Raw genomic sequence first — 14001 nt, 5'->3', positions numbered from 1 at the left:
AGTAGTGGCTCCTTCACCCAGTCTTGATGTGACGGTAAAAGCAAACCATGAGGGTGAAGGAAATCTCCGCTCTCACCCCACGCTGTCTCTGAAACTCTCCCCACGGTCTGCTTAGTATGTCCGTGAAAAGGGTCTGAACTGCTCTTTGCACCGTAGATGATCCAACCTCTGCAGGATGCTGACATCCAGCATCCTCTCTGCACAGGGAAGATCCGGAGGGAGAAACTGCCCGTCACGCACAAGGACTGACCCAAGTTACCTGTCCACCCTCGCAACGCAGCCGGCACTGCTCATGCACAGACGCAAATCCCTTCACGCCCACTCTGGCTAAGCCAGAAACGGTCAGAAAAATCTGGTGCCACAATGAATTTTAACCTCCAGACTGAAATCAACAGGTGACCTCTCCAAGCAGGGCCCCGAGCATGCCGTTTGCAGGGTGACCTTGGGGCAGCACTTCCATTTCCAAAGCCCTGGGATGGTTGGGCAGCAGCTCGGCATCTGCTGCCCAGCACCTTGTCCCAAAAGACGTGTGCGCAGCCCATCTGTGGGCAACGCAGGGGTTAACACCGCCCGGAAAATTCCACTCCTAAGCAGATAATCTTGGCTGTGCTGGGCACACACACGCATCACCCGCAGCCCGGCCTCCCATGGAATAATTTTTGAGCAGCTCTTTCTTTGTGAACTGCTAATCCCCCGGTGAGCTGCTCTAACCCCATCCCTCCTGGCGTCCTGGGCTCACCTCCGCACCCACCTCCCCGCCGGGGCTGCACCCCTGCAACCGCTTCTTTTGTAAATTTGTGGATTACGGGGTTACCTAGAGCCGAGATCAGAAGCTGATGAACCAGACACCCCTCAGCCAGCAACCGTGGGCATGCGTTCAAAGACGCGGGCTTTTAATCCCATTGACTGCTTTTTAGCTTGTCTCCAAAACTGGACTTTCTGTACCCAAGAGTTGCAAGCTTTGCTCTTCCCAGGGCACTTCCCTGAAGCTTGTCTACAAATTAAGCTGCTTGGATCCTACCCCATCTCTCCTCTGCCAGATTATTAAGCCCTTGCATCTTGCTACAGAGATGTATCCACGTCCGCAGCCTCACGCAGCCCCTACCAGCAGGAGCCCAACAGCAGCGACCTGTGTGCTGGGCTCCGAATCCATTATTGATTCAGGACTAAGAAAATGCTTAGGAAGTAGGAAAAGTGTCCTGCTCTCTAAAAGCTTGTGCGCCTTGTAAGCTCAATACATGCAGCCTTTGCAGAGAGGCTTGCTACGCTGCTATTAATATTTTATTCTGTAAGAGAGGCCCTGATAGTTTGAATGGGGGAGGGCAGGACGCGGAGGCTGGGGGTGGGAAAGGGGAAGGAGCGGAGGCTCTGCTGTGGTCCTCAACTGGAGGTGCAGATCTTCCCCAAAGCCTCTGTGGGGAGAACATGGTTGGGTGGTGGATACCCCCACACCCACCCCTGCCCTCCGATCAGGGCTCCTGTGTCTGCCGCATCAAGCAGTCTGGTTTTGCTGCTGCATGCAAAGTATTTGCCTGCTTTATGCTCTATTTTAGGGGAACAATTCAGCAGGTGCCTGTTGGTGGCCGGGACCGTGCTGTAGTCAGCCCGAAACGTGCCCTGGCTGTCCCCGAGGGCAGGACTGCGATCCTCTCCTTTTAGAGGGCTCCCCAAAACCCCCTTAATGGCAGCACCGTGGAGCTTGAAGCAGCTGATTCGGCCAGGGGATGGGACCTTGCAAACCCTTTGGCTGGGAACAAAAACCAGTTGAGTCTGTCCTAGTTCTCCCTTTGGGATATTCTCCCCAAGAGGGATGTGGAGGTGCCGAGGACAGGACTGGGACACGGCAGCGGTAGCATCCACGCGGCGCTCAGCGCCAGGGGAGCAGAGACCCATTGCCCACACTGGAGGGTGCAGCAAAATGGGTGCTGGTCCTGAGAATGGGTGCTGGTCCTGAGCTACGGGCACGTGGGTGCTGGAGCCGCCTGGCACTCCTCGTGGATGTGCGACCCTGCTGCCTGCTCCATCACCGCACCGCTCTCATCGCACGCCGGTCCTCGCCTTCCCGTGCGACTTGTGGGAGGTGGATGGGGCTGGAGTTGCTCCGGGGAGGGGAGGCTGCTGCGTTAGTGGCTTCTGCACAGATGTGAGCAAGTGGGAGAAGTGGGAGCCAGCTGGGATGAGACCCGACCTGGTGGCTCTGCATTGCTGCGTGCCTGCACCCATAGATCTCCTGGATGAGCAGCCCTGGCCAGTTCCCTCTTGAGACCGGAGCCTGCTTGGGGACAGCCGATAAATGGAGAAAAGCGACAGGTTTCGCTAAGCCTGCCTGCTCGTAGCTCAGAGCAGATGTGCAGAGGCATCGGTGCCAAACGCTGGAGCAAGTGCAGGTTGGGGCAGTGGAGCAGGGCAAGTGGGGGTCAACACTGCAACATGCACCTTCTGTGGATCCCGGTGACCCTGCTTGAAAGACGGGGGGACTTGTGGGAACCTCATGGGACGCGTCTGAGGCTGCGGGGGATGGCACGTCTGCCTGGGGCGAAGGCTGGAAGTCCACACTGCTGCTTGCCAGTGGGTCTTTGGCCAGGGCTTTGTAGGCATCAGCTTCTCCCCAAAGACATCTCCTGGATGGTCGCGGAGCAGTGCTATGCAGTCCGTGGAGGAAAAAACCCCTTTGGTGTTTTCTGGCACAGGAACCCGCGTACTGTGTTGAACTGCCTCAGTAACACCCGGGACATATTCAGCACTGCAGGCTGGGTGCCTGGGGAGACGGACACCTTCGAGAAGGTGGCAGAAGCAGCAGCGGTGCTCGCACCATCTCAGCGGAGAACTCCCACTAAGCAGGTCAGCAACAGCCCACGTGCATAATAACTCCAGCAAGTCAGAAATTCGGGCTCTGCTAGCCAAGCATTGCTGAGCTGCTGTTGCTCACGCTTGATGGAGCTCACCATCTAGGTCAGAGGAGGAATTCATTAACCTCAGGACCCCCCCGGCCGTCCCTGCGTCACTGTAAACTCTGTATCCTGCTGAGCCGCTTGTGCCGTGGGCAGGGGTTTTGGTGCTGCTCGGGCACGTTTCCACTTTGGTTTCTCCAAAACCATGGCGTGAACCAGGTGCAGAGCTTGGATGGTCCCCGTTGAGGACATCAGGACTGCTTGCTCATCGTTGTGCTGCCCCAGCACGTAACCGTGGGGGGAGAGGTGCCCGTCCAGTGCCGTACCTGATTTTGCAACCCCACTTCTGCAGTTTGCCGCCTGTCGCTGCTGCGGACGATGCAACTGTTGCTGCATGCAGCGCTGCAGCCAAGCGCTCAGCCCTGCAGCTGCTGCAGGAGCGGAAAGTGAAGCGGTTTGAGTCGTTTTGCAGAGGTGATTTTCAGACGGATCAGTGAACTGGTCCAACCGACTGCAGCTCCGCAGCTTGCAGCGCTGCCGGAGAGGGAACAGCGGGGACGGGGCTGTCACTCGTGTGGGACAAAAGGCAGGGATGTGGGGCTGGGTCAGCCTAAGCCCCATGCCTCGAAATCCTGACAGTAAAAAGGTTGTTTGGGGTCTGAAACTGTAATCGGTCTCAACTAAGGTCAAAACTGGACTTTCACTCATGGAAGCCAGTTTGTGGTAGAAGAGTGCTCCTTCCCACTCGGGCCGTGGTGTCTGTAGGGAGAATTCCTTTTAAGGTTTAATGGGTGATCGTATCTGCTTACAATATGGATTTAAAAAAAAAATAAATAGGAAGGACTTCCTTGAATCCCTTCAGCTTCAAAAGTTGCTTGTGGAAAACTCATATGTGGAGCTGGTGTATGAGTGAGCGTAAGAGCTGCTTTCCCAGCTCTGGCCACGCTCCCCAGCAAGTCTTCAGAGTCAGTTCTTTCCAGCTTTTCCCATCTGGATGCTGTTCCCTTTGAAGAGCAAAGCTTTTCTTAAAAGCAGTTTATTCTTCCCAATCTCATTCAAGGGGGGGGGTAAACTTTCTGCTCACTGTACCAATTAAATCTACTTGACAGCTTGATTTTTATCGCTGTGTCCTTTCCATCAGCAAGTGGAAATGATCCTTGTTAGGGGAGCAGCATCCCACTTTACAAGCAGATGAATCCCGAACTGGGCATTTAAGGAAATTGCTATGGACTTTGAGGGGAAATCCCGTTTGCTCAGCACTCGCTAATTTAAAGCTGAACTGTATTCTTTCATTTTCTGTAAAACCTTTGCTTTTGTAACACCGAGATCCTGCCACACTCCGGAGTCGCCTCTGTGGCAGGAGAGTAGTGTGTAATTTGCTGAGCAGCTAATAACGTGCAATCCAAGGGTCTGGCCCCAAGGGCAAGGAGTCGCTGATCTTGACTTCAAATAGCATTCTCTGCAGCAACCCTGGTGCTGAGAAGTGATTAAAGGTGGGAACAAAACCGAAAGGCCCCAGCCCGTTCTCCCACGCTTGAAAGTGATGCTGCGACGGGCGCAAGAGGTGGATTAGGGAAACTTTCATCAGGATGGAAATGGCAGCAGTTGCCTTTTCCAGGCTCTCCTCAAAGGAGAGGGGACTATGTTCCAGGTGTTAATGTACTGGAGGGTTCAAGGGGGAGCAGGGGCTGTTAGCACTTTACAGATGTGAAAAGAAAGACGTGGCTTTCCATCCTCACATCCCTGACTGAGATGTCATGGGCAATCTGACAGGGGAGTGTGGATTATTTGTGCTGCTGAATTTTGGCAAAGGAATTGTCCCCAGTGCCATATAGGTCCCGTAAGGAAGGGCGAAGGGGAGCTCTGACTCCCACCCCTCTGCTAAGGCCAAGGATGGGTTTGCAACCAACAGCGGGTAGTGCTGATTTATTCGAGGAGGAGGGAGAACATCCACTTTTCTTGGAAAGGATTTTCCATTTGACTTGTATATGGGCTCTGCTCAGCCCAAAAGCTGCCCTTGAACCCTGGGGCGGTCACAGGGCTGAGGACCCCTCGTGCTCTGCCCTCCAATTCTCCTACCTGAAACATGGCGCGGGGGCAGCACCAGCACCTCCCGTGGGCTGGGGAAGGGCTGTGGGTTTTGTCTCTGCTCAGGGTACCAGAAGGGATGAATCCATCCTTAAACCACCAGATCATGCTGCATCATTAAAAATGCTTTTGGGAGAGCATTTCTGAAGTAACTCTATTTTCCTTCTTACTGTAAAAACTTTTACTTTGTTTTTAATCGTCCCCAAACCCACAATCCTTTGCTTGCATGTAAACAGGGGTATGAAGGTATAGTTGGGTAGAGCTGTATGTGAGATGGGCTAAGAATGTAGGGAAAAGGGTTTCTGTGCCCAGAAATTTGTCTGCTATTTCCAATTTTAGCATCCAGTCTAATAAGAGAAATAGTTCTTTAGTACAAGCCTTATAACCACATGTCATTCAGAAAAGTTTAGCTAAGAATTAAACTAAACATCAAATTTGGCTGAATGTGTAATGAATAAATAAAGCCTTCTCCTTTCATGTACCCGTGCCAAAATCAACAAGCTCTATTAGCTGATGAAACAATGCTGACGCCAAATAAAAATACCCCTGACCCATCAATATGGGCTAAGAGCTCGGCCCTGCATCAAAGAGCGTTGTCTGAACGAGAAATACTGTCTCGACACCTCTGGGGGGGGGGGGGAAGGGCTCCCTGTGCCGCCGGCCGGGTACGGGGAGCTCTCACCGGGGTGTCAAGGAGCAGCGAGCCATTCCGTGATAGCTGTTGGCTCGCAGGCGGTCTCCTACGGACACCTCTCCTTGCTTTTGCTAGAATGATTTGGAAACCCCTGGAGCTGCAAACCGATTTGGAGCAGGGGCTTTGGTGTTTGCTTTCTCCCCGCCGTCCGCCCTGTGTGTAAAATTGCCCACCGCAAAACCTGCATAATTTTATCCTGTGTGCAAAACGCCGACGCTTGAAAGTGAAATTCTCAGAGGTCCCTGCTCGGTATCAAAGAAGTGCTTCAGCATCTCAGAATATCTCAATACCTGGGAGCACCCTGCCAGCTGTGCCATCCTCCTCCTCCTCCTCCTCCTCCTCCTCCTCCTCCTCCTCCCCGGGAGGGTGGGATGGCAAAGTAATGCTGCGTCACCCCTCTGCCCCACGCAGCCCGTACAGCTTTGCTGTTCCCCAGTCGTGCCTGTCCTGCGAACCCCACTCATTTGAAATCTGCATTTAGCTGCTCCGTGCCATGCCCTGGATGTGATCTTTGAAGTCTCACCCTTCCCGCGACATCCTTGGTTAAAAGATCTGTTCCCTATTAGTCTGCAGTCACGCCTTTAGATTCATTCAGGCTTTTATTTACTTATCCATCTGTCTTTCTGCCCCCACCGCTCCCCCTGCACTGCCAGAAGGGAAAGTACAATTCATTTTTCAGGTGACCCTGCCAGGAAGGCATTGACATGAATAGGAGAAGGTTCAGAAACTGTGGAAAAAGCAAAACCCCCAACTGTAATAAGCAGCAAAACGCTTCCCAACCAGAAGGGAGCAGCCAGATGTGACTAGAATTGCTGTAAAACAGAAAAGACAGTCATCCAAATAATTCCTGCAATCCCCCAGACACCTCCTTTTGCAGAACTCTGCGAGTGCTGCTCAAAGTTGTGACAACCGTAGCGTGCGATCCCGCAGGCTGTGCAATGCCACCCCGGTACCGGTACAGCCCCATAGGGAACACTCGCTGTCTTACAGGGTCCTGACTTTCACCAGGACTCTCCTCCTCTGCCTGCCCGCAGCGATGCCCCGCACGGGGACATCCTCCGGCTCCCTCTCGTCTGGCTGCCTTAAGCATGAAGGGATGTTTGTGTGTCTTTAATTTTGATTTCAGTTGTCTGCGCAGGGCAGGCATCCTGCCGGGCTGTGCTTAATTCTGAGTAACTTTAGTTTAACTGCACGGACAGTACCCTGCTGTTTTGAAAGACACCTAAGAAAGCAATATAGTCACTGTAAGAACTTCTCTGCTGGAAAGCCAGGCTCCTACGAGAACCCACCTGTTACATAAAAATAATTAAAACCTGAAGAGAAAGGAGAACAGGACACCAAAAGGCATCCGAGCAGGTTGGCAGGCAAGGAGCTGCACGGGGTTCGTGCGAGCCACTAACCCTTCCCTCTCGCAGCGAGGGCCGGGGCTCGGAGGTTGTAACGATCGGTGGGCAGCGACATTGATTTTTGTCCAGCGCTTCCTTTGCGCGGGGGGAGCAAAACTCCGCTCGCATCCTCTGCGGGCTCCGCTCGCCTCTCTCTGCATGTCAATAGGTGTCAAGTCACCACCCAGGACCGGCAATGGAAAGGCCATTTCTTGCTGATTCCACTTTCTACCGACCATAAGGGGATGCTCAGCAGTAAATGGCCACGTGTCATTCTCTGTGACTGAGGCCGTGAAAATTTACCTTGATGGCCTCCTGGCACACGCCGCTCAAGTCCTTAGGCTGGACTGGAGCCTGGAGCTCTCCCGCAGCCATCTCCTACTCTGTGCACTAAGTGCTGGGTGGGCTCCTCGCTCACCTCAGCAGGGCTGCTCTTCATCTGCTTCATTTTTAAAACTCTCTAATCCTCTGGAGAGGACAGCGCTGGTGTTAAGATGCGGGAGAAAGGGCCACGACTACGGCGGCATTTCATAAACCTATCCCCCAAAACCTAACAAATAACTTGCAATATATTACTCCTGTGCTTAGCTTGATTCTTCATCAGGGAATTGCTGGGGATGCTGCCGTGAGTGCTGGTTTCTGTTTCAGGAGATGAGAGCTGGGCCAGGCACGCACCCCGGGGTGAGGCAGGGACAGGAAGGCAAATCCATGTTTTGCATTTGTGTAACTCCCATTCACGGCTGTACACGGTGTTTGCAAGTGTTACAGCACATGGCAGGCGTACGCTACGAGGAAATACTGCTGCTGCCCAGAATAGAAAGATTTTAGCTCAGTATTGACTGAATCAGGAGATGTAGAGAGCTGATTGCAGTTTGTGTCTTTTGCTTCCTTGGAGGTCAGAGGAGCTGAAGTCTGGAGCATCCTTAGCCAGAAAGGGTTTGCAAATAGCTGCAGTGAATGTAGCCGAAAGCAATCTGGTGTTCACCTTTTAATCCTTCTGCAGCCAGGCAGATAAATGGAAATGCAGACTGACCTATCAATAGGTAACTGTTTTATTTGCAACCTTTGACTTAATCTTTCTTTTCAAATGATCTTTTACAAGGAAAAGCTGCTACTTCTCTGGAATTAGTGAAAATGTCTTCCCTGGTACTGATGAGACCCCTTAGGCTGGAGGGAACTGGGTAACTACTGGCAGCGTGTTCTGATGGTCATAAATGTTTGGCATCCTTTGGCATCATTGCAGCATTTTTCTCTTGGATTTTCAAGACATGCCCTGAGCTGGTTGGGCCCAGAGTATTTTCTAGGCATTTGTAATGCACAAATGGCAAACTGAGGCATGGGGTATACAAGCCTAGATAATGCTGGCAATAGAAAATGGGACTTCACAGATTTAGAGGGAGAACTCCCCTTCTCATAGGCAATAGAAGAATAACACACTTGTTTTAGAAGACACTCCTTGTCCAGTGCTCACCCCAGTGGAAACCCTGTGAGCATGGGCTGGGTTGGTCCCTGTGCCATAAATGCGTGCTTTGTCCGCTCGTGGATGACATTTGGGAGGGGACATTACAGCCATTGTGTTTTGCTCTTTGCTTTGACCCCTGAACTCTTTTTAACAATGTAAAGCCTTGTGAATTATAAATCAAATGTTCCTGCTGAGCTTTGTGGTGCACGGAATGAAATGCAATGATTAATATTTAAGAGAAAATAAGTTAAAGATTTTTAACTACAAGGGCAAGTGTCTGTCCACAGAGCCTTTTTGTGTGGAGGCTAGAAGATAGGGAGAACCCCATTTTCAGGGACTTCAGTGAAATTTGTGGCTGTCAGACCACCTGCCTGAGCTGCCAGTGTGCGGGGGGCCACGCTGGCCTCCACCACCCTGCCCCTCGCTCTTACTCACGCTGAGACGATGTACCCACCTCTGAGAAAACCCCGGTGCCGGCGCAGTCTTTTGGGATGAACACAGCCCACGCGCTTTTTAGCAAGCAGAGGGACCTGCTCAGAGCAGCTTAGGGTGTGTGCTCGCTGGGGCAGAGCTTTTCCAAAAACCCAGACTTTACCACCCCAGACCGGGACTTTCTCAGCGCTCCCCTTAGCGCGCCGGCACCATCCCTGCTCTAGGGCTGACCTCCCGTCAGCGCAGCACCGGGATGGGCAGGACACCTTCTCCCCAGTTTGCAGACCAGGAGACCGAGAGCTCAAGGCAGCAGCAACTGTTGCCACCCTGAACCGAAATATCCTTATAACGGCATCTCAGCAGGACACTGCCTCTGGTCACCTGCAAGCAGAGTCTGTTATAACACGTCAAAATAAGGAGGGAAACACTTACATGGGTGCAGAACCTCTCCGGCGGGTCCCCACAAGTGATTCCTGCTGGATCCACCCGTACCGTCACATAATCCTTCATCCGCATGGCCTTGGGTTGACAAGCATAAAACTCCCATGATGGGCCATCGTCCGTGGTCACCCAGGACTTGCAAATGTCATACTGTCCCATGGCCAAGGGGAGACAGTGCAAGAGGAGAGCAACCAGGTAGAGCATGGCAGCTGTGGCCAAGTGCGGGATCCCTGGGCGAGGGCAGTGCCGAGAGTCCCGAGGAAGGCAGCTACTGGGCTAGGGGTTGCTCTCAGGATCAGCATGGAAACTCCTCATCTAAAAATGATCCAGTCGAAGGAGATCCAGATGATCAGAGGAATGATCCCACTCTGCACGCTGTATTTGGATGTGGAAAGTTTCTCTCGGCACAGAAGCCAACTTTGCAAATCACTTGATTGGGAAAGTTTTGGCCAGTGTTGCTGATCAGTGGTCAAAAGTCTTCCTTAACCTCATTTTTCCCCCCTTTTGTTGCATGAAAGGGCTTCCAAATCAGCATGAAAATATCTAGAGGTGACTCCAGTCAATCAATAGAAAGATCAAGTTCTGAGTCGCTGATGAAATTTGATAGGAGCAAATTGGAGAGGCTGTGAGATGGTGCTGGATCAGGTTTTCCTCAACCTTCTTGTCTGCCGCAAATGCGTCGCCGTGGAAAGTGCCTTAAACTGTGGTCTGCCTTAAATAATTATTGGGGCTTTTGAACATTAATACATGAAATAAATATAGCATCTGGTCATCAGTACAACGCTGACAAGAGGGACTCTTTGGAGCTACAATTCCTTTCTCCCAAAGGGTGGTTGCGTCAACATAAACACGGTGGGTGGCAAGATCCACAGCGGTCCCAGCAAGATGCTGGGTGGTCAGTGGGTTGACAGGAGCAGCGCTGGTCTTGCTGCTTCTCCCTCTGCTTCTTGCAGTGGTGGTGAGGATTTGTCTGACTCTGCCTTTTGGCAACTGAGCATCAAGTTCCCAAAGCCTTCAGCTGCAAGGCATGCTGCTACGTGAGGTCTCCTCTCTCTTTCATGGTCAGGGCAAAGGGAGAGTTCATTAGCAGGCTGCACCTGCAACAAATTGAAAGACAAATTAGCTGGGAGCAAGTTGGGGGGGAGGGCAGTTGGAGTAACAAGACTTGTAAGAACAGGGGTCCCCCAGGAGACACAGCCCTCAGCTGGGCTTCCCAAGCCACAAGGCAGGTTTTTGTAAAAGGGAGATATACAACTTTAATAAAAGGAAATCCATAGTAAGATGCTTATGGCTTTTCTGCTGTTTGGGAGATGGGAAGGAGCGCTGCCCCATTTGAGGTATCTGGTTTGTAACAGCAGCTGGACAGCAAGAGGTCTAATGGGTCTTCAAATAATATCAAGAAGGAGGTATAGGTCATTAGAAGACAGAATATGCAGACAGAGCAGGAACAGACAGACAAATTGATAGTCTTAAAAAGATAAGCAAATAAATAAGACAGCTGGAGAGACAGATACATTGTCCAGCATCCCCACATATGATTTATCTGAACAATAACATTTAATAAAAAACAATTTAAAGTCCTAATAACATTTAAGGTTCACGTAACACAAAGAGCAATGACCTTCCCAGTATTCATTTCAGGTTAGAGCAACATTTCTGCAATTTTGTTGTCTTTCCAGTAGAGCTATAAAAATCTTAAGTAATTACAAAACAAAATGACAAAGAATTGAAAGAAAAAAAAAAAAAAGTCAAACCCTCTCTCAGCATTAGATCCAAGAGAGAGATCTCATATGAGAAGGTGGGAGGCACATATCCAGAACAGAATTTTAGCTCTGGATATTCCCTTTCTATTTGATTCCCCAACTTTTCTTCCACAATTTAGGGATGTCTCCTTCAACAGCATGTTTAGTGTTTGCTTTCACATAATGCTCAGTTACTAAAGCTCAGAAACTCCAGGTTAACAGAGGCATCGATCCATGTTCAGGGGCTTCACATCGCTGTGCTGCCATCTCCCTTTCCCCCCTTTTTGGTTGAAGGATTGCTGATTGAGATGAATGAGTCCAGAAAAAGAGAAGCTCTCTCTCATGCTTCATCGCCAGCTCTCAAAGAACAGCCTATTATAGCTGCGTTGGACCTGAATAAACTCCCAAAGAAAGAATAGGCTGGCTGCTATTTTTACATTATGAGTAAATGTAGTAAAAATAATAAACCGGTGTGACACAGTGTTTGTAAGTCCCGCTGACATCAGAGCTGTCTTTTCAGTTATAACAAGTCAGTTCCTAATTATTACATCAAACTGGTCACGGCCAAGTGCCTAATAACAAGCGGAGAGCGTGAGACTCCAGCATTGTGTAGAAAACAAGCAGGGTAGTTCTAATGAGGACTCCAGTGCTGTTAAGTTTATGGATCTATTTTCATAGCCTTAACAATTGTATTTTGCACTTGAATGGCTGTCGGGGAAAAACCCAGGAAGAAAGGATCTATAATATCTATTAGTGTCTTGTTATGCTGGCTAAATGTCATAGATTCCCAGGGAAATAAAAATTTGCTGGAAAACGTATTTACTGCCAGCCAATCAGCCAGGCGTGCAGGTTCCCTGCGAAGTCGGCGGTGCAACACTCAGCCGGTACAGTCCCTTTGCAGAAATAGTTGCACAGTGTTGCTCTGAAATAAGCCAGCACACCGCAAACGGGGGGAGAGAGACTCTTGGAATTAAAGGTTTTGCCCTGCTTGATTTGCTTTGATTCTTGGAAAATAAATCTTCACCTGATATTATTAAGAAACTGCAGTTCATGGGAACAAATAGAATCAATGCTCTTTGTGTTCTTTGAAGAGTACTCAGCAATCACTGGGGACTGATAGCCAGAGTATTAAAAACACAGAATTAGATTGTATCTCGACTGAGCCGGTTCCTTTTTTTTTTTTTATTATTATTATTGGATTAACACCCTATTGAAATAAAGGGACAACGCTGAGCAACAACTGAGCTGCTCTGCAATTAAGAGCAAAAAGTAAACTCACTGAAGGAGTTTTCAATTTTCTTTCAGAAGCGTTGCCTTCAAAACAAACCCCAACCGCTCTGCCACCCCTCCACTGACCGAGCGTGAGTTTTTTCCCCCTCTTTTTCTCCAAGCTGACCATCCTTTCCCCTCCACCCTTAAAAAAGCAAAGTTCGGAGCCACCCGCTCTGCCTGCGCTGTGCCAGGAGGCTGCACCCTCCGGAGAACGTTGCAAAGCTCAAAGGAGCAGCGGGCACCCAACATAAAAAAAACAACCTGGAAATCTCACTTACATCCATTGCTCTCCCTCTGGCATTTGCGCTTGCAGGCAAACCGATGCTGCTCGCCCCCCCCCCCCCCCCCCGCACCCTTTTTCTTTTACATTAAAGGACTTTTAGAGACTGCAAGGGCTCTGTTAAAAGTAGGCAAAGCGGGAGGAGAGCCGTGCCCGAGCGTCCCTGCCTTCCCAGCCTTCATCTGCAAACTCCGAAAAGGGAAAAAAAAAAAAAAATAAATCAAATCCATCCCGTTGGGGGGAGCCGGTGCTGCTCCCGGGGGGTGGGGGGACGGACGGACGGACGGACACCCAGACATCGGGACACCCCGGGGGAACCTCGGAGCAACTTCGGAGGTACGGAGGGAAGACGCTGGTATTTGGGAGATGGGGGTACAAGGCAGCTGCCCCCCCCCGCCCCCCCGAGTTCCCCCCCCCCCCCCCCCCCGCTGGCCGGTGCTCGGCGCTGCAGGTTCTTACCGGGAGGGAGCTCTGCGGTGCGGGGCTCCCGGTAGAGCAGTAAACTTCGGGGCTGGGGGGAACACACACCCCCCACCCCCCAAATACCACCCCCCCCCCCCAAATACCACCACCCCAAAACACCCCCAGCCCGGCAGGCAAACCTCTGCGCCGCCGGCCCCCCAAAGCGCAGATGGCCGGGGAAGCTTTGTGCAATCCCCGGCTCCCCTCGTAAGTTAATGCCGAGGCTGAAATCCCTTTTGCTCTCACTTTCAATCACAATCGGAGCTTTTATCTCCGTGCCTGATCCCGGCTGCGTAACTTCCTCTGTGCAGCTTTAGCACACACCATCCCACCGGCGAGCAATGTGCTTCTTAAAGGTGCAGGGAGGAAATGCCAGCCGGGAAGGGGGGAGGAAGGGAGGGAGGAGGAAGGGAAGGAGGGAGGAAAAGCACCCGAGGAAGAGGAGGCTACGAGCGGGGAGCCTTCAGCCCCGGCGGTTGCAGCATCCTCACCGTCCCGGCAGAGCCCGCCGGCTTCGGTTAGATAACGGCAGGCCAGGAGGGCCACTCCTTGGTGTTTTTATTTTTCTTTTTTTTTCTTTAAGAGCTTATAAAAAAATAATTAAAAAATCATGAGATCATGCTCGCTCAAGGGAGGAAAAAAAAAAAAAAGCTCTAGTCACGAGGGTTTCCCCACACGGGTAAGTTCTCGGTGGTGTGCCCTGAATATTTTGGGGAGGCTTCTGCTGGCGAAGATGCTGTAAATGAGGCTGCGTGAGTGTGTTGTGGGGGAAGAGGGGGTGGTTGGAATTAATAGGATAAACAAAGCAGGAACTCGGAGATGGGGAAATCAGATGGCTGGGAAATGCTTTGA

General features: G+C 51.2%; 1 protein-coding gene across 2 annotated transcripts in view; it reads right to left on the bottom strand.

The window, feature by feature from the left end:
- NTNG2 (netrin G2) overlaps positions 1–13218 on the bottom strand; it is a 54800-nt gene extending 41582 nt beyond the window's left edge. For both annotated transcript variants that reach the window (XM_075055466.1, XM_075055467.1), the window contains exons 1-2: positions 13147–13218; positions 9385–10490 (exon numbers count right to left, since the gene is read on the bottom strand). In XM_075055466.1, the coding sequence (XP_074911567.1) occupies positions 9385–9597 (213 nt within the window). In that variant the 5' untranslated portion in view covers positions 9598–10490; positions 13147–13218. The remainder of the gene's footprint in view (positions 1–9384; positions 10491–13146) is intronic.
- Positions 13219–14001: the final 783 nt, after the last annotated feature.

This window comes from Buteo buteo, chromosome 23, assembly GCF_964188355.1.
Source record: "Buteo buteo chromosome 23, bButBut1.hap1.1, whole genome shotgun sequence".
Lineage (NCBI taxonomy): Eukaryota > Metazoa > Chordata > Aves > Accipitriformes > Accipitridae > Buteo > Buteo buteo.
This window is presented reverse-complemented; position numbering and strand designations above follow the sequence as displayed.